This window comes from Sardina pilchardus, chromosome 6 (assembly GCF_963854185.1).
Source record: "Sardina pilchardus chromosome 6, fSarPil1.1, whole genome shotgun sequence".
In the NCBI taxonomy this organism is placed as follows: Eukaryota; Metazoa; Chordata; class Actinopteri; order Clupeiformes; family Clupeidae; genus Sardina; species Sardina pilchardus.
Window position 1 is genome coordinate 34376071 of NC_084999.1, and position 21153 is coordinate 34397223.

General features: G+C 41.2%; 1 protein-coding gene across 4 annotated transcripts in view; it reads left to right on the top strand.

The window, feature by feature from the left end:
* Positions 1-21153, top strand: part of msh5 (mutS homolog 5) — a 137449-nt gene that overhangs the window by 27585 nt on the left and 88711 nt on the right. For all 4 annotated transcript variants that reach the window (XM_062539648.1, XM_062539649.1, XM_062539650.1 and 1 more), the window contains exon 7: positions 1657-1766. In XM_062539648.1, the coding sequence (XP_062395632.1) occupies positions 1657-1766 (110 nt within the window). The remainder of the gene's footprint in view (positions 1-1656; positions 1767-21153) is intronic.

Here is a 21153-nt window from a genome sequence, read left to right on the forward strand (position 1 = left end):
TAGGCTGAAGCTAAAAGTTGTATCGCCAGACTCACAGAATGGCTGGATGAATGGGAAAAAGGTAAATATCGATTGTTTTGCTCGAGGGGAGGTGGAATATGAGCTTATTTCCAAAAATGGCGGAATATCCCTTTTAGATTGAACATAAGTATGGGCTAGGGGTGCAACGGATCATCATTGATCCGTGATCCGTTCGGATCAGTATCTTCGGTTCGGCACACACATGATCCGCGGATAGATTTATAATAATTATTAATAATAATGTCCGTGTGTTCTTCTGAAGTAACATGCGTGTCCACAAGGCATGCTTCTAGTCCCTCCCTGCTCTGCTCCCCTAGCCTGCCTGCGCGTCTTTTCTGCTCTCACACACACGTTATTAGCGGTCATGCCATAACCAGCAATACATGGCTGCTAGTTTAAGTGCTGATGTGGCTGCATAGCAGCAGCACAATAATAGCCTAATATCAAGTTCGTTTGTGCTCACTTACATCTCAAGTTTGTTGCGCACCTACCTATGCTATGATATTTAGGTAATTTAGGCTTAGCCTACTGTTGGGTTCAATGTCAGCAATAAGCTACGCAACATTGGCTAACTTGTACATCTGGAGATAGCTTGTGCTCACTAAAATCATAAAGGAGCATTGCAAGACACTCATCTCTTTTACGATCCCAGAAAGATTTTCTTCGACTTGTTAGTTTTATTAACATGTATTTTATCTAATGAAATACCCTTGTCATCATGCACTATATCCAACTTATCAAGAATAAAACCGTGAGACTGAAGCCTAATTACCCTCACGTATTTCTTAAAGCGACAGGGACTCAATTACACACACCTCCTATGCGCACTCCTCCACACCACATTAAAGATAACTAAATCAGTAGGCCTACACAAATGACTAAACATTTGTAGCTACTAGTAATTATGCAGATTGTGTGTGGAGGGTCAAGCAGAATCTTGGATGGCCACTGGTGTGAATGATCACACAATATTCAATATAAGGTGATTAAACACCAAATCAACTAAAATGGTAAAAAAAAGCATCGAAAAAGTCATTCTTGACTTAGTATCGGTATCGAAACAATAATTTTGGTATCGTGACAACACTAATGAACACATGCTGTATGAACACATGCTGAAAGTGCTTGAGCCACGTTTCAACATCCCGTCAAAGACAAAACTATGTTTATTTGTCTTGTCTTGTCTTTTTTTTTTTTTTTTGCTGATCCGAAAAATGATCCGATCCGTGACTCTTGATCCGAGGAACGATCCGAACCGTGACTTTTTCGATCCGTTGCACCCCTAGTATGGGCAGTCTGCGCTTTATTTCTACTGCACAAGAGGCGTGATCAATGGGCATAGTTCAAATGACTCCGTACGCTTGGATAGTCCTTCAACCAATCAGACCAGTGATCCGGGTGCGTCTTTTGAATAAGCTAGATAATGATTGGACCCAAAGGTTGTGGACAAGAAGCAGGGGAAATAGATGTGCAGGTTTCCAGCCTGAGCTGCCAGGCAAAATCCAAATTTGCCAGCAGGTCAGGAAGAGTTCACCCAGCCTAGGCAAATAAGCTGATTTCCTAAAATGTTGCCATGTTCCTTTAAAAACTGATGCCTTGATTGTGTCTGTCTTTCTTATCCCCTCTTTTCAATAGATGCGGACAGTAGGTGGTCTCTTGAAGTGTCTGGACAGACGTAGAGTGGGAGTTGAGCTTGAAGATAGCAGTGTGGGTGTGCCCATTCTGCAGTTCCGCATGTACACACTGTAAGTAAGAATAATTGTTAATCAATGTATCTAGGGTGCAATTTGTAAAAAATTAGAGGAGGGGTGCTTTTGAAATACATTTTATTTAAAGGTGCCTCTCTTGGCACTCAAGGTCACCATACATACATACATACATACATACATACATACATACATAAAACATTTAAAACACAACAATAAAATATGATATATAAAAAGCAGCAGGAAAGGGTGGAGGAATAGTATCAAATGGAATAAGCAGTTTTAAACATGTGTTTTGACTTGTGATTTGAATGGGGGAATCAATCAATGTTTCTGAGTTGGGGTGGTAGTGAATTCCAGAGACGGAGCAGAGCGGCTGAATGCTCTGCTCCCCATGGTGGTGAGACGGGCAGTGGGGACACATAGGTGTATGGAGGAAGAGGAAATGTTTTGTATTCATCACTACTTGGATTACATCACACTTCCAGTCCATGACTAAGGGCACTTTAACACCTGGCAGTGTTGTAGTCATGTCCCTATGGCTGGAGTCCGAGTCCACGTTCGAGTCTCCAGTGTCCGAGTCTGAGTCAAGTCCATGTCATTACAAAAAAAATCTGAGTCCAAGTTGAGTCCTCTACTCATCCGAGTCAAGTCCGAGTCGAGTCACTATTGATTCAAGTTGAGTCCGAGTTCTGCACTAAAGTAAGCATAGCCTGTGAGGTTTTAAACTAAAAAAAAACCACGCAGCTCTTAGGCGCGTCCTAATGGCGGCCGCCGGTGTTACGGATCTCGATGGGATACATGTTAACTGGGGATAGACAATAAGCACATCATCACGAGCAGGCGTTTTAGGCTGCGTTTAGACTGCAGATCGGATATGCTCAATTCCGATTTTGTGCTCATGTCTGATTTTTTTTGATTGCATGTTTACATCTACTTTCGCCAGTGACCCAAATCCGATCGTGTGTGTTTACATTTGACACTTTAAATGGCCCGCATGTGCATGGGCTAAAAGTTTCATGGTAAACATTATAGCCTAGGCTACGGGCACTGCACCAGTTAACACAGAAAACACATTCACACATTTTATATCAACTGGTTAACAATTTCAGTCACACAAGACCTATAATGCATGTCTACGTCGACTAATGAACTAATTGACCCTTCCAGAGCCACGCCCTAAAACCGCCACAGGCCAATCGTGGCTTAGCAACCCATAACTAGGCAAGCAAGGCCTGGCAAGCTTTCGAGTTTTTGCCATGTTAACCTATGGAGACTGCATAGCCTGTGGGCCATTAAGGGCATTTATTTGGATGTGTGGTGCCCCCAAACACGTGAAATCACGGTGAAATAACATGTTGAACTATAAAGACATGATATAGTTTGAAATACGTATTTTTCTAACTTTAAATTTTGCATATTGCGTGATATTTCCATAACCGCGAGATACGTTTCACGATGGCGGCAAAAAGTTCTTAACAGACATTCAACGAGACGTATGTATAGCCCGTCAGCAATTCTGTCTAAAATAATACCTATTTGAAGTACCAATCATGTTATGTTGTCAAATATTGACGTTATGGAAGTATAGCTTAAAACGTTATGCTAGTTTTGTCCCCCGCCCGTTTCATTCGTACTAGCCTGGAGGAACCATCGAAAACAACGCGTACCTTCGACTTTTGCTTAAATAACTCATGAACGGTTTTGTTCAGAGCTGAAAATGCAACTGTAGTTGACAGAGGACAGATGTAGCTCGCTAGTGACCAAATATGAGCTTTCAGTGTGGTGCGATGTCTTTGTAAATTACATTTGTTTAAAAAATCCCGTGTCTCCTCCATTGTAATAGACGGGCAAGGTGCGAAAGTTTGACAGGCGTAGCAACAGTAACTATGGAGGGCGGGACTTCTGGAAGGGTCAATTGGCTGCGTCTGAAAACAAACACTTCGCGACCGAATTAAGACTGCTCTTCGCATTCAAAACCCTGCGACGTCCTCTTGATATTACCAAAATTCTAAAACAGAGAAGGAAGAAACGGGCAATCATATCAGCATACGCTTACGCTGCAATTATTGCTGCCACCACAATTGAAAGGGAGATGGGTCCGTGAAAGGACGAAGGACTGGTGGGAGCTAGTTGCTGCCGGCTAACGTCATTAACAGGCGCAAAATTGATCTTTCGCCAGGAACGTTCTAATTACGCCCCCCTGAATTCTGCTGTCAAGTCCGACATTCTGTCCGACATCAGCTGGCTTGTAACCATAGACGCCAAGTAACGCAACGATGGAATTGAGAAAGTTAAGCGATATACCAGATGACATTAACTTATCATATCTTGAATCAAACATATCCTTAAAGAAAAAGCAAAAGGCATATGGATTCATATCTGGATCATATATACATAGCGTAAAAATTTACAAAAATAGAACAGGTAAAATCTTTGTCGATAGTAGAGATGCACCGATTCCGATTTCCGATTTTTCATCGAGTTTGACCAGCCGATACCGATTTTAGCCGATTTCGATTTCATTTCTTCTAACCACAAACAAAGAGTTATTTTCTAGCCTATATTTTCTTTAATACAACATGTTAGAAATGTAATCAACTTATCAATGGCTGGTAGAAAAATGTGAATAGACAGATTCTTCTTCAAGTCTTCTTCAGCTGCAGTAATCCCAGTGTGGGACATTCATTTCACACATGTAGAAATGCACTAGGAACACTATTTCTTTTCTTCTCACATCCATATGCAATATCCAACTGTAAATATCTTCAGAATACTGATAACTGAAGTTAGTGCTACATAGGCTGAGATGTTGGAAAATGACAACAACAAAAAATAATTTTGAGAAGCCTTGAAACATACATTCTCAGTCCACACTCTTCTTTGAACTTTTGCGATTGCTTGCGGATACTAAGGAAGTGTCCATATTTGGATGGCATAACGTCATGCAGGAGAAACACAGCTTTCCAACGACACCACGCATGATATGTTTTGTATCACGGTCGCCGTAGTTTATGACACGTTAGAATGCTAACTTTTGGCGAATTTAGAAGAAACTAGTGCAGTGCCCGTGCAAACAATTTTTTCCAAGAAACATGTTGCCCAATGACGTTGATGCAGGTAGATCATGTTAGATTGGTGATGATGTAGAATCAGGCCCGTGCAGTTAGAGCTTTTTACTCTCTTTGCAAAGTAAAAAAAGTGAAGGGGAAAGGCGTTTGAGTTGCAGAGCTGGCTATTAGACACATTACATACCCGTGCGTTTTTGCTGTTGTTGGGAAATGATAGCCTAAAGTTAACCGCATGCATGGCCCGTCTATATGCCATGGCCATGCCAGTGCTATGAAGCGCTAGGCAACCGCGGTTGTTGATGAGTAGCCTATGCAACGTTACGTGACTTTGACAGCCTGCTTACAGTACCAATTGCACATGGGTGCATGTGTGTTGGACTCAGCATCCAACATGAACAATCTTGAAACGGTCCGTTGTTTACGTGAGACATCGTAATTTCCATGAATGGCAACACGTGAGTTTGTCAGCGAAATGGGCTTTTTTTGTTTCTATGCTGTAGTAAGTGAGAGTGAGGGGGAGTGGCTAGTGCGGCGAGCGGTAGAATTGTGGAATTGCGGTAGAGTTGTATTTCGCTTAATTTAACGATATCTTTGCCATTTGTTGTCCAACAACGACCAAACTTCGCACTGCACTCACGCATGTCATTAGCAATACCTGTGTCAAATTTTAGGTCAGTCGGATGAGCGGTTCGAGAGTTATGCGTGGAACACACAGACAGAATGACACACAGACAGACGTTCCTTGCATTAATAGATAGATATACAGGCGTGATCAGACAAAAAGGTAATGAAATAAACTTCTAAATGTGTAAATCGGACTTAGTTGTTGTAGTAGTGTGAAAGAATACATGATAAGTTGGCAAACCAAAGCAAAACTATGTTTATTCCTGCTGTGTCTCGCCTTAAGTGGAGTATAAAGGCTATGTCGCTATTGATAGCGCTTGTGGTTCAGCTGTGGGCACGCAATTAGCGGCAAGGACGGGCTTTGATGAGCGCTGTAACCTGAAGTGACAGTTAGTATAGTAAATTCCACGCAATATGGCAAAGCACAGCGTTCGCTGCATAGAAAAACTCAGTATTAGCGCTTTATCCAGCCCTGACTGTTGGCCTAGCTTCATCAAACTTTGCAAACTCAGCTGTGTGAGTGTGATGTTGTTACAAGTAGGCCTACGTGCGAGTGCATTTGACCGGCATAAAATCGGCATGTCTCAGACTGACCGGCCGGTCGCCGGTCATGGCCGATCACGTGAAAATCGGCCGATTCCGATCGGCGGCCGATCGATCGGGGCATCTTTAGTCGATAGTCTTGTTATCTGTTATTAGCGGCTAGCTTAACTCTGAACGTAGGCCTAGCAGCATATTTGTTTACATTGTCAGATAATGTATTTCTATTGAAATATAAAAAATCTAAAGTGTCAGAATAAATGTGTGTATCATGATTGTATCAGAACCTCTCTGACAATGTATGTGGACACATAACATTACAGGCACGATCAGCGTTAGGGGAGAAGTTTACCCCAGCCAACGAAAATCCGACGCTCGTCATATTATTAATTTTGAAATTGACTCTAAAGAGAGGAAACTGGTGGATTCGCACTGCAAGTGTCAACAAGGGTAACTAGGACATACGTTGATATTAGCTTAAACTAACTGTTGGCGTGTGCTTACTACCCGGTCATAAGTAGGCCTAGCCTATCGGCTGTCACGCATAATGACCGTCAATGCATGATTTTGTTTCAGTGGTGATGGCAGCTGTTCTCATGTCATTGCTGTGTTATACCTACTTGAACAGTGGAAAATGAGTGGCATGAAAGATGTCCCTACCCTACTGTCTTCGACAAGTATGCCTCAGCAATGGGACAAACCACGTGGAGAAAAGATAATACCAGAACCCGTCTCACAAATGGTTATTTCAAAACCGTTCAATCTAAAGAGGAAAAGGCGCCCTGTAATGGCCAAGTTTGTAGACAATAGGTATTATCAATGAACACAATAAGCACAACATTAATGCAGAGGTGGCATCCCATGTTTAAATTAGGTTTGCAATATGACATTACTGTAAAGAAAACAGAGCCACATGTTGTTGAAGACTATCATTTTTAATGTAAGACCAAGGGCCATTCAAAACACACAGGCATGACCAACAATATATATATACATAAATAAATATAAAGGTGTTTAAGTCAATATATACAAAATGTTTAATTGAAATAGCACAATTCTTATCTATTTTCAGAAAAAATACTGTTGACAGCGAAGACATAAATCTATTGAAAAGACTAAAGACTAGCTCAATATCTTATCTGGTGGAAGACAACACAGCCACAACAAAGTTTATTATGACACCATTTGGACCAGCACCTGCTGGGTCACCTTTATCGTACCATGTAAGTAAAGTCCATGAGGCACTGGACCACAGCATGTACTGTATGCACTTTTATTTAATCAAAAAGTTGAGGAAGTTCGTTAAAAAGCAACATACAAACCAGATTTGGTTTACGCACCCGAACAATGAAAGGCCAATTCTGTTGCTTAAAATTTTGAAAGATTTAATTCACGCTATAGCTCTCTCCACGTGAACACGATGGCGAGCAATTTTCTCTGTGACTTTAATTTCTGCATTGGTCATCTGACCAGTACTGCATGCAAAGGGAGGGATATTGAGGTGAAGTCCAAGTTTCCCCACTTCCTCCTCTATCCTAAACCCTTTGTCAGCCATGAGACCATCCCCTACATTAATCTTCCCCTCTGCAATCAAATCTTTTAATGTTTCTAGAAGGCCACTTTGACGAGTGAGATCCTTGTCTGATATTCCCCCTGTAAAAAGCATCGAAGCAAAGATGACTCCACCCCTTGGTTCTACCCCAACCAGTCCTTTTAGTGTGTTGCAAGACTTGTAATCACTGTAACACTGACTCTGACGAGTCATGGAGCTGGGGCGTTCAAGATTGAGTAAAGTGTTTGGGAATTCTTTTTTTAAATTTTCTGGCATCATTTCAATAATTGTATCGCGATGTGGCCACATGTTGATAGAGGAGCATCTAAAAAACATGTAGTTTATCCAATTGTTAAAAAGAGAACTTGCGTCTTGGTGTGAAATTTTAAATAAGTTGCCTATGTGCATGAAATCAAAACTCTGTCTTAATTTGATCAAAACCAAAAGAAGCTGATCTTCCATTGACATTCTATTCTGTGAACCTACATTTTTTGTCATAGTAAATGGTAACACCCCGAGCCCTGACAGGGATTAAGAAGTCACAAAGAACTTCAAATTGTTTGCCTGTAAATCCAGTGTAATACACAAAACTGCCCTTGTTATGTTGTAGGAATGACACACCAAAATCTTCTCTTCTGTCTTCTTCCGCGTTCGTTTGTGTTGCTCGTTCACGCAGAAGTGCCTCATTTTCAATGATCAATTTGGCCACCTTCATCTTAAGTGTATCAAGTGAATCCACTCTGCCCATTCCTAGGAGCATCTCCAGATGGAGTTGTGTGCAAGGATGGGCAGAGTGGACTCATTGAAATTAAATGCCCCTATGCTGCAAGAGATTTCACTGTCAGAGAAGCAATAGAAAAAGTTAAACTTTTCTGTTTGGAAATTGATGAGAATGAAGACCAGATTTCACTAAAGAGGTCACACAATTACTTTTACCAAGTGCAAGGACAGATTATGATAACCGGTACCCCCTACTGTGACTTCATAGTTTACACCAGGAATGATTTCTTTGTTGAGCGCATATATCCAGACAGACAGACTATGCTACACCTAATTACACACTTAGGAAAGTTCTATGTGGAGCATTTCAAGGCCTTCTGCTGTAGAGAGATAGCCTAAAACAAGATGGCATACCATCATCATCCTGGGTGTGTGGAGTAGGGTCCAGGGTGTGTGGAGTAGGGTGTGGAGTAGGGTCCAGGGTGTGTGGAGTAGGGTCCAGGGTGTGTGGAGTAGGGTGTGAAGTAGGGTCCAGGGTGTGTGGAGTAGGGACCTGATTCTCCATGATGACGCTATGCAGATGGATAATACAGTATATAAATGTTAGCCTACTATTAACAGTAGGCCTATGCGATTGAGATTTGTACCACAGTATCTTTAATAAAGAAATCATCTGTCATTGCATGTCTGTTCTTAATTTCATTTAAATTGAAAGACATCCATAGCCTACCTTATGGTTTCAGTAGTGGCACTCTCCCTGGGGGGCTGTGGCTCTCTTTGCAGTGGTGGGCGCCTTACAGTTGATGGGCGATCATAAGGTGAGGCTGGTAGAGGATCAGGGTGGTCTTCGGTTGGTTTGCCTTCAACAAAGTGCTGGTGAATGATGATAGAAATGCTGAGTTCACATGGTAAAGAACCACACATATAAAATATCCCACACAAACTTGCTTTGCAACTCACAAAGCTTTAACATCAGTGGTTATAAATACTGTTTTACTGCTATGGTAGCCTATGCTAGAGCTGGGAGATTAACTGCTGACAGACACCTACGTTTACCAGACGCCTACGTTTAGATTAGAAGTCGCTAACCTGTTTTGGTGAAATACGCAGTCATTTGAATTAGCTAATATCCAATATCTGATGGTTATCGTTCAAACAAAATACAACTTTACAATCCTGACGAAGCGATAGGTTTAAAATGAACGCTAGCGTTGTTAGGACAACGTTACAGCAACCGTCTAGCTTCTAGTTAGCTACAACTAGTGCTAACAAGTAACAACTATTATAATGTTTAAGTTTACCTAAATGCCCCACCATGATGAACAAGAACAATATTCTGTCCTACATCGATTTAAAATGTAAACAACTTACCTTTGAGCAAACGTAGAAATGTTTAGCTGTGCCGTGATTTCTTAGTTTGTTGACGTTGTTCATGTGGTCTTCCGCAGAACTTAATCCAACGTAAACATTTTTCAATATTTTTAGTTGGCTTCGGAAAAGGGACAAATTTGACATTTTCAACCCGGTCCTTGTATCTGCTGTCAGTGTTGCAAGTACCATAACAACATCGTTTTGAAGGGGGGAAACGGAATCAGCTGAGACAGGTTAACAGCTGTGTTGATGCTGTGATGTCGGACAGAACGCCGGACATTCATGAGCTCGGTACTAGAAGTGTTCTGATTGGCCAGATTGTCTGTCAATCAAACGCTGGCGAAAGGTCAATTGTCACAGATTAATGATGTGTGGGACGCATTGCTCTGGAATATCCAATTTGTCTGTTGCGACTGGACACATGAACAAATATCTGATTCATATCTGATTGAAAACCACATAGGAAAGGTGTTTTTTTACTGTTTACACTGTCGTGGCACAGATCGGATACGTGCCACATGAGAGCAAAAAATCGGATTTTGGTCACTTCAAACTGGCAGTGTAAACGCAGCCTTTGACTACCTTATTTACTACAGATGTGACTCTGATTCTACAAATAGTCAATCATAAAACCAAGCCTAGCCGCAATACAGAACATATGGTATTGATATGTCCATAATACATAAAGATGCGTGCATGTGTGCATTCTCTCTCCTGCTCATCAAATGGTGCGTGCATAGTTCTGCATTACGCTGACTTGTTCACTAACTTTCCTTTGAAAATTGTAAATAGCCCACTGTCATGCAGAATGGGATTCTGTGCAGAGTTGGGAAGTTATGGTAGGCCAATTTGGAGTGAATACACACACGCACACACAAGGGACTTTTTTCCTCGTCGTTGAGAAGCCTGATGCAGTGCGTAGCCTAGGCATGGGCGGCGCCAGGATAATTCTGTTGGTGTAGCTAAGCTGTTGCTGTGATACAGACAGGTGTTGCTATTTTGTTTTAAGGCACAGAGGTCCGGGGCTATCTCCAAGACATCCGCGACATTCACCCGCATTAAAAAACTCGAGCCAACTTGATGTTGCTTTGGTGTTGCTTATCAAAATCTTGGTGTTGCTTTAGCTATAGCAAGCAACACCCTGGCGCCGCCCATGAGCCTAGGCCTACTACTGCATAGGCGCTGCCATATTTTACCTTCTGAACTCAGTCTAGCGGTGACCATGACCAGTAGCTTAACTAGAAATTTTCAAATGGGATGCAGGGATTAAAGTTTTCCGGCACCGTGCCGGAATTCCGGCGTGCGGCCAGACTGCGTTCATTTTTTAAAATATTATTTATTTGTTAACGCTATTGAAAAACACGCAGCATTCGTTAAGCTGAATTTCCTTTCCCTGCTCTCCCTCTCTGTCACTCACGCGTCACGCACCATTTAATACACACTCAAACACACACATTCAGACACAGACTCCCCTTCGTGCACACCGCGTCTGTCTCCATAACGAGATCCCTGGAAGGGCGGTCGCACTAATGCACCTGACGCTGCGGGTGGAAGCATAAAAGTTCTTCCGCAAATTTTGTAGACTATGCATGCAACTTTACCAAACCGAATAGAAGTAAACGAATTCTCCTTGGCCTGCTCTCGTGAGCACTCAATGGACACCCGCCCCTCGACATGCACATTTAATCCAAAACATTCACAATCGTGAACGCAATGACGCACAGAAGACGACTAGCGGAATTATTGTTAAATACGGTTAGCATCATTAGTAGGCTATGCTGCACACATCTGATTAAAACTCTGCATTCAAGTTGACTGACCATCTCAATACCAATGTTTTTCAACTCCAAGATTTAAAGGGCCTGTCCCAAGGAGAAAAAGTATGAGCTTACCTTGAAACTTAAACACACGTGGGGACACTGAACAGTCCAACCAGCTAGTATGATAAACTAGCCAACTATGCTACTTTGTTTACAATATTCTGAGGCTTCAATCAAACAGCTGAATTTAAGAGGTGGAGTTGTAATATGAATAGCAGGCTATAAGCTGCATAAAGTTTGCTGTTATGAATATCAGAAATGTCAGTATACAGAATGTATAAATAATTACATGTGTGTGTGTGTGTGTGTGTGTGTGTGCTTTACATCTTGTTAAAAAATCATTAAATAAATAAATTCACATTATATGAAAGCAAAGTGATAAAAAGTCAGAGACATGAGGCGACCACCACACATTGCCTTCTAATCTGTGGGAAACACTGTTATTACTCTTTAGAAAGAGAATCATTGTCTTTTTTTGAATACCTTAACTTAAATGGTTGCAAATCTTATTCTTCAAATGCCTGCCTTCCAATTTCACATATCCTGACAACATGACACCTTATGATTGTAGGTCAATTTGTAACCTGTCAAAGACAAAGATTAGCAGCTAAACTTGATATAAAAAGAAATCGGGTCATGCCACCTCAATTCAACAAATGCCTTCTGCTTGACCATCTCAGATTTCCTTCAAAATTTTACCACCTAAAGAGTAACCATTTAAACAGTTATTTAAATTTTATTTTTTAAATATTGGTCTATTACAACAATTAGCGTTGTTTTTTGTGCTATCATTTCATGATTTCATAATCCTTGTCTTATTCCTAAGTATCAGATGTAAATGTCTTATTCTGTTTAACATTTTTTTTTTTCATTTACTTGCTGGGTGATGAACTAATGAAATATTTCCTGTATTTCCTAAATAAATTGCTGCTGCCACTATTTAATGCCACTAGATGTCACTATTTAGTGATATCAGCAATGTGTTGTTATAGTAGACCAATATTTCAAAAATGACATTTCAATAACCATAGTCATAATACCATCTTGAAATTTCACAGTCTGAAAGCCCATTCCATACTCTTTCTGGAGATGTGTTCAATTCATTGGTATAGCTTGTCATACCTCTGTAATGGGGAGATACAATATCATCCACATTGATTATTTGTCAGTTTTGTGTTACAATACTTCCAACAAAAAAGCTATATAGACACCTCTTAATTACTTTTTCAAAGATGCTTAAACACTTCTGTAGAGAGACATAACCATTTGCCAAACATTTTGTTTATAAATTGTGCAATGGGGCACCCAATGTGGGGATGTGAAAAAAATCTGCAATTTTTCTTCTGATTTCACAAGATTGAAACACAGTCAGTGTCAACACATACGGCTTACGAATGAATATGTGGAATCTATACGAAGCAATCATCATTCACAGAAAATTTGAAGTCTTTAGCGTGAAAACTTTTTGAGATAATGACATCTGAACTTTGCTGCAGATTTAGATGAGGGCGCCAATGTGCCAAAAATCAGAGGGGGGGTACCATGTTCAAAAATAATTTTCTCTGGATGTATTAGGTATACCAATCTAATATTTTGGCTAAGTTAGTTTAAATGGTTACTCTTTAGATGGTAAAAGTTTGAAGCAAATCTGAGATGGTCAAGCAGAAATGTTCTCTAAAATCCGTTGAATTGAGGTGGAATGACCCAATCCTAAATGCTACATGTAGCATATTGTAGTGTGTTGGACTACTATTGCCACCTATTGGCCTTTCTTGGGGTCCAACATCACAAACAAGGCCTGTGTCGTGTGCAAACACTCCAAAAAGTAAACCGGTTTCCAATCGATCGACCAACATAGTGTCGTATAGAGTCGCATACACGAGTTTAAAAAAGTTCAGGCTCAGGATTTTTTTTTGCTTTAATCCCTGGGGATGGCAAACCCCATTTGATTGAACATAAGAAAGGCTTATAGTGGGTCCTATTTAGAAGTGGTCACTTCATTTGCGCTTTCCGTGATTCAAGAAGCTGGGTGAAATGTGTTACAACTTATCGCCACAAGGTGGCAGTTTAACACTAGAAGCGCCATGCAGTTCTGACCCACTTATACCTAGAAGCGCCGCGCCCCGGTCATTTGACCGCTTTGACGACCTACTAGAAGCGCCGTGCTGGTGTGAACTACTTAAAGCGCGGCTGAGGCGGTCAAAAGACCGCTGAGTTCTTAGACTGGGAGGCTGTTACTTACACATAATGATAGCTAGATAGCGCTTCGTGCACGAATCAAATCGTTTGGTCATAAATTCAGTTTGCACCAAGCCATGTGTCATTCGTGTCCGTGTTGTTGATAGTCTGTGGTTGTTTCATTATGACATACAGCACATTTGAGTTATCTGTTCATTTATTTGTGTTGATTTGTGTTGTTTGAGGTAAAAACTCTGGAAGAGTTTTTGAACAAACCCTAAGCAAACTTGACTTTCAACTTTTTCATAGTATTTAATATTTTATATTTCGTTTTTACATTTTATATGCTACTTAGAAATGTTATGTATAGGCTATTTTAAAACGGAGGCATGCGCTCTGTGATTAGGAGCCTGACCCGACGGGAGGGGAAGGATGAAAAATGACGACCCAACACCGGTGTTGTTGGATCTCGAGATCACCGGCCCGCAGTTTGGGTTTGGGCAGATAATCTAAGCTCTAAAATGAGTGGGTGGCTAGTTCTAATTCACTCCCCAAATTCACGTCTATTCATTTAATAGGTAATATGTTCGCGCCACCGAAAATGATTGGACCTGGAACAAAGAGCCTAACCTAGTCTGGTTTCAATTACACAGTAGCCAGGATTTCATGCCGCATTTTACAGGCTACCGCGGCTACTTTCTTAAACAATTTTCATTAATTTAGGGAGAAGCATCTTGTAGGGTCTAGCTACCTCGGAGGGAGGGAGATAGAGAGAGCAGCTATGCTGAGCAGGCATAGGAGGCGTGAAGTAGCCTAATTAAAAATGATGAGTGAAAGATGTTCTCCGTTTCGCGAATGTGTAGGCTATGTTTGCGATTTCTGCTGAAAAAAAGCTATAGGCCTATTGTTTCTACAATTCAAGCTAACTTCTATGTGAATAGAACCCAATGGTTGCTGGTTCGATCCCCGACCTGTTCATGGCTGAAGTTCTTTTGAGCAAGGCATCAATAAAGTATATTCTATTCTATTCTTTTCTATTCACACAACTACACGCACGCTGGCGAATTCGAACATTCTGAAACGTGCATATGCGATGAAACATGATTGCGCATTCTTCCACGAGTTGCCTAAACAGCCAGCCTACAGCCTATGCAGGGGGCAGAGAGAGGGGGTGGGGGTGAGGAGGCAGTTGTCCTCAATGCCGCAGTGATGTCTGTAGCCTGAACTGTGAACTGGTTAGACGAGTGTATGGGGGAGGGGGAATGATCGGTTTCAAATAGGCTATGTTTGCAATGGATAGTGTGTTATGTATAGACCCCGAAGCCATTTGCTTTGAGAATAACGGCTGGCTGATGAAGTGAACCTAAATGCTGCTGCAGCCGCCAAAGTTTTCATGGCTGATAATGGCTTTAGTTGCCACTTCATGTCTACAGATGTCTATATTGTACTAGATTTCAACACACAATGTTATAGAGAGCCGAAGTCCCGCCCCTTCCGTTTGCCTCCATGGGACCTATCTTTGGATTTTTTTTTAATGGCAGTCAATGGAGAAATATCAATTATTTTCTGGTCCCGATTGTCCTGTGCCTTGAAGTACCCATATGATGTTTGTCAATTTTAATGCCAATTTTTCATGTAAAGACATTTGAAAAGTATGTCGTAACTAGTGAATTACAACATTGTGAAAGATTGTGTTTCCAACGACTACAAACACATGAGTCGCGTCAGTGACGTTAGACCAATTCACAGTCACGGGCGCCAGCAACAGGTCTTATTTGAGCTTCCCCCTTGCCGATGAAAATATCATGAGTCAGGATTAAACACATCAGATGAGTTGTATTTCATTCATAGACTGTACAAACACTACTGTTAAGTGACTTAGCTGGCAGCATGATGTACAGATGGTACGGGTTGAGAATGCTCCTTTCTTTCCCGCACATCGGGACTCCCGAAGCATCGGGAAAACTGCAACCGCAAGGGGGCAACATAGACCGCCCTAATAATATGAAGGTTCGGCTCATGGAAAAACCCGAGGACACCGCGTGACAAGCGGAGAAAAGAGACATGACGCTCGGCATGTTAGATTGCAGTTGCAGAGTTTTCGAATGTTTACAGCCTACTTCACAGCTCTCTCACTCGACGTAGCCTATAACTCAGTCCAGCAGAGATGCCAGAGCAACGTTTTGGTCAATGGAGAGGGAGAGAAATGCTCCGCATATCTGTCTCATTTAATCATTAAAATTAAAGTGATGACTGGCGAAATTAATCAAACGACGTTTCAATAAACCATTGTTGAAATGAATGAAAATGGTTTTAGAAACCTATAGGCCTATCAGAAGGAAATAGCCTTCAATTCAACCTGAAATAGGCTACTCGAAAGGCAACCTTAGATTAATTCATGAATTCATTAGGCTACGGTTACAAGACCGCATTTCCGTGAATAGGCTATTATTGTCAATGTCAAGGCGAAGACGAAAGAGATGGACAAGATGGACATTTTGGCTACATTTACATGCTAGGAATACTTAGAAATGTGTATGGGCTATTTTAAAACGGAGGCATGTTCATTTTAACCGGCGACGCTGGGTAGCCTACATGTACCCAGCACTTGTTATCACAGATTTTGTCCCCACCACTTTTGACGACTGAAAATAAAATGTATTTAACAGAAATCTCTTTAATACATGCCTATGCTTGTCACTTTACTTATAACCGTAGGCTACATGCATGGAGAAGATCGCGCATTTTGTAACATTGTAACAATGGATGGTCAGATATGCGATAGGGCAGTGAGGGTGATTCATTGTAACCATCGACTAGGAGGCCTAGCTCCGCAATATAAGTTTCTAGCAACGTATGTATCGTATGCATGTTCATGTTGATTCAGAGATAGGCATAGACTACCATAGGCTGCTGGGCGTCAAGCTATATGACAGCATTTTATCATGTGGTGAATTAATAACTAACGTCAGTTTAACATGTCAGAACTTTTGATCGGCGTTTCAAGTCCATGGCGCGAATAAAGCGTAGCGGTGTTGACAATCGAGCTGTGGCGCAACTGGTAGGAGCATGAGCAAGGTACGCCAGCGATCGGGGTTCGAAACCCACTCGAAGAACCTCTCCGGAACTCAGCACGAGAAAAGCTGTCGTTTTATTAAAAAATGAAAGATTTTCTGTTTTGCGATTTTTTTTATGTTTGCGATGTCTGCTGAAAAGAAAAGTTAATAGCCTATGTGAATTCGTGGTTCAGCGCACACTCACGCACATTTTTACATTGACATAGTGTCGGGCTCAGGTGTCTGTCGAGAGAGAAGAGGGAGAGGCAGTCGTCCTCAGTGCCACATAGGCTATAGGTAGGCTATAATGTAGTGAACTGGTTAGACGAGTGTGGGGGAGGGGGCATGATCGCACAAGACAATTGCTCTTCATGAAATGGATCTCACATAGCCTACGGCTGTCGATTTTTAAATGTAGCCTAGGCCTACTACACCACTTGCGAAATCGGACGTGGCACATAGCCTAATTATTAGACTACTGGATTTAATATAGCAAATCCATGGACTTTGTTCATCCTATAGGCCTATATACAATAACTATAAAATCCGACAATCCAAAACGATAACGAGATGTCCCAGAAACGAAAAACAAGTTTGTTGAGTAGCCTAGTCCTTCCAACAATCTCAGCTTTTGCGTTTGATAGATAAAATGCATCCTGTCCTGCTGTATTCCAATGAGAAAAAAAACATCCAAGGTATAGGGTCACGGTAATGCAGAATGCATGAATCTCTCTCTCTCTCTCTCTTTCTCTCTCTCTCTCTCTCTCTCTCTCTCTCTCTCTCTCTATATATATATATATATATATATATATATATATATATATATATATATATATATATATAGACCTGGCTTAACAAACTTTTGTGCGTTATAACGCACAAAACTTTGTTATGCCAGCTCCATACAACAATAGCTGCCGCGCGCTCTCCCCGGCCTCCATTTAAACTAAGGGCGAACCCATTCATTCATGCCCCAAAAATTATTGTCAGTAAGGATAGGTCATATTATTAATGGCGAACCTCGAAAATTATTTAGGATATAGACCCGTGTCCATTACGCACTACAGTTATTTTTTAGGCTATTGTTTTATTTGAGTGTTTTTGTCTACCATGGCAAACATAGTTCCTTGGCGGAGATAATAATTAGGCCTATCAAATTAAAAGCACACTACGACAGGTATGTGTGATCACGCAACACAAGAGAGCATTTAGCGATGGGACAGTTGTGAATGAGTGCTTAACACCCTGGAGTCTAAATACCCCCCGGGGGATTTGAAAAACACATCTCAATCTCTGCTTTTATCATATTATAGAAACACCATTAGAAACCTTTAATCAACTCGTTTTCAAATATAGCCTATGTTTTAAGAGAATATGGCAATGATAATGGCACTTTGTAAAAACAAAAAATTCTTAGGATTTGTCCTCTCACCTGCAGCAGGCCCATTCAAAAGCCCATCCACCTCATTTGCATTTGAAAGAGCCAATCACTAAAGTGACACATTTAGTCTGGAAAAAGTAGCAGGCTAGCCTACTTTATGAGTTTTTTTGACCCCTCTAATAAATTGCCTATAGGCCTACTACCAGGGCATGAAGTTAACTTTTTTGGCCACCAGCCATTGTGGCGGGTGGATTTTGAAATCCACCAGCCACTGTGTTCTTTTACCAGCCAAATTTTGTGTCCAAAATAAAAATGAACAAAACTCAGAAAATTGAATGTTTTTTGCACTTGTGCAGAATATACGTAGCCTAAGCACAGCTCTTACCTGGAGTAACGTGCAAAACTTCGGGTGATAAAACTAAATGAGGCTATATATAGGCTATATGTCTCAAATCTCGTTTAGGCTACTTCTGCACTTACCCGATCATTAATCACTAAACCCATGTAGAAACTAGAAGACTAGGCTAAAGCGTTCGGCGTATGATTATTATAAAGTGTGCGTGTGTTCCTGCATAATATTTGCAGCTAATCTTTGCATTAGCGATACAAATCCGTTGACACTGTTCAATTGGAGTGTCATGAGTGTAGCCCATCAACACGAGCAGGCAGCGCTATGCAACGCAACGTTTTGAGAACTGTCGGACGGCCTTTTCTATTTTCTTTGTGCCGCTCGCGTTTCTCTGCTATTTTCAATGGCATCAGTGTAGACAGACACATCAGTCAAGACAATCACCCGATCTTACATGGTGTTACAGTGTGTCTCTGTAAACATTGTTGTAAGTCTCGTTTTAACGGTGTTTTTCAATGTTTCGTTGTTTTATTGGCTACCCGCCAATGTGGCAGGTAGGTTGAAAGTTTCACCCGCCAATCACAAAAGTTACCCGCATTTGGCTAGTTGGCGGGTGCCAATTTCATGCCCTGCCTACTACGATATGGAGGAAGGGCTGCCTAACTGTTCTAAGAGTTTTTTCATAAGATAAAATGTTTACGCTATTTAAGTTTAGGATTTGGTAGACAAGACAACCTCGGAAAAGTTCTTTAGATACATTTTTTTTTTATTGAATTAAAGGAAAGAAAATGTATCACCGGGGTTTCGGGGCTTGCGAAGGCATTCGTTGATCTTATCGATGCAGTCCTTGCGGCCACTTCTCCCCATCGTAGGAAACTTTCTGTTTAGTGTTGACAACACAAAGGCCTTCACGTTGTGTGGCAGTGCTTGCTTGCCCTTCGATCCATCCCAGTTGGTGGTTTTGCGCCTGTCCCTGAGTTATAGTCTATATGAGTAAGCGCTTATGCTCTAACCGCATAATAAAAGAAGCACCTGCATTCCACAGCAGTGCTTATGGCAAGGCTATTAACACCTGTCACTGAGCTATGGACAAGCAGTTATGCTCGAAAATTATCATAATAACAGACACACCTAATTGTATGGCTCTATGTTTAAACACATACAATTAGCAAGCATTTCCTCCCGATAGCAGCAATGTTTGCTTTCTTTTTCTGTCGGTCCGCGGTTGCTTGGTCAATTGCGCAGCAAATTATCAGATCACCGGACCTAATTTCACCCCATGTCTCGCGGACCAGCAGCAGTCTCCACGTTTCGCGGCCCATAGTTTGAGAAACGCTGCATTAAAGTGTCATTTGGTTGTAGGCTATATGTTTAGCGATTTCTTTGTGTGTTTTTCATTGTAGTGTGTGTGCATTGAGTAGTTCCTTAAAATACGGAACAAAGAGCGTCCCGTATCTGTTCAATACGGAAGAAGACTAACTATTACCTATATATTTCTTATAACGAAACGCGAAGAAAAAATACGAGGACTGACCGTCTCGTTTCTCCGCGTTTCCCCCAATACCATGGCGACAAAGAGAAATAAATATGATTTGACATTTAAGCTGATTGCTGATAAATTTGCCACACAATTCGGGAGAAGCAGCGGACAGGAGCGCCACCACAAACAAGCACTTCTAGCCCAAATTAACATGGCAACGTTGCCTATGACTAAAGTGTCTAAGTAGGCTATAGTCCTACTAATATTACATTTGATTGGTAACATGTTTGTAGCGCGCCAGTTTACCCATCCCCTACATCAAAACAGCTTAGAATCAATCAAAGAATCAGCTGTGTCGGCGTTAGGCTGTAGGCGATTTTCTAGAACCATTTTCATTCATTTCAACAATGGTTCATTGAAACGTTTGAATAATTTGAATAAAATTCGTTTGAATAATTTCGCCAGTCATCACCTTCATTGTAATGATTAAATGAGATTAAGGAGTCGACTATTGACGGATATGCGGTCTTCATCATTTTGAAATGCGGGATGAAACTTTCTGCCACCTGGTGGTTGTTTGGGTACATTGCCTTAGCCTCGAAAAAAATCGGCTTGACGGCCTGCGGGATCTCTTCGGGAGTCCCGCGGGAGAAGGTGCATTCTCAACCCGTACCCACTGTAACTGTTAACTAGCATAATAGCTAGCTAACTTGCTAGTTGGTGACGTGCATCGTTTGAGACGAGAGATGTAGTCCACTGAACGGATTCGCACAAAACTTACATAACTTTTAAAGTCTAACGAAAAACAGAACTTTATTAATGTGAAAATGTATCTTTTAAATTCCCACACATCATATGTGAAATGCACGGTCCAACTCGAACGGGACCAAAAAATAATTGTTATCTCTCCATTGACTCCTGTGCATAAAAAATCGTGAAATAGGTCCCATAGACCGGAAGTAGAAGGGCGGGACTTCGGCTCTCTATTGTATTGTTTTGGACAAAGTTCTGCACTTTTAATTGGTCGTCAACTCACTGTGAGTCCTGTGTATCGTAGCAACGAGCACAATACTGATGTGGTCTATCCAGTGGGAAAATCTCATGTAGGCCTAGTTTCTAGGCTATCGTTTATTTTTCGCGTGTGTCTCTAGATATAATTATTTTTAGATGCAGAAAGTCTAACTGGCTTAGCCAAAGTTTGTCAGTTGGTGGCTCAATTTGGCTTAGAAAATTATTGGCTGGCGAAATTATTTTTCGTTAATGGTAAACAGTATTGTGATTAGG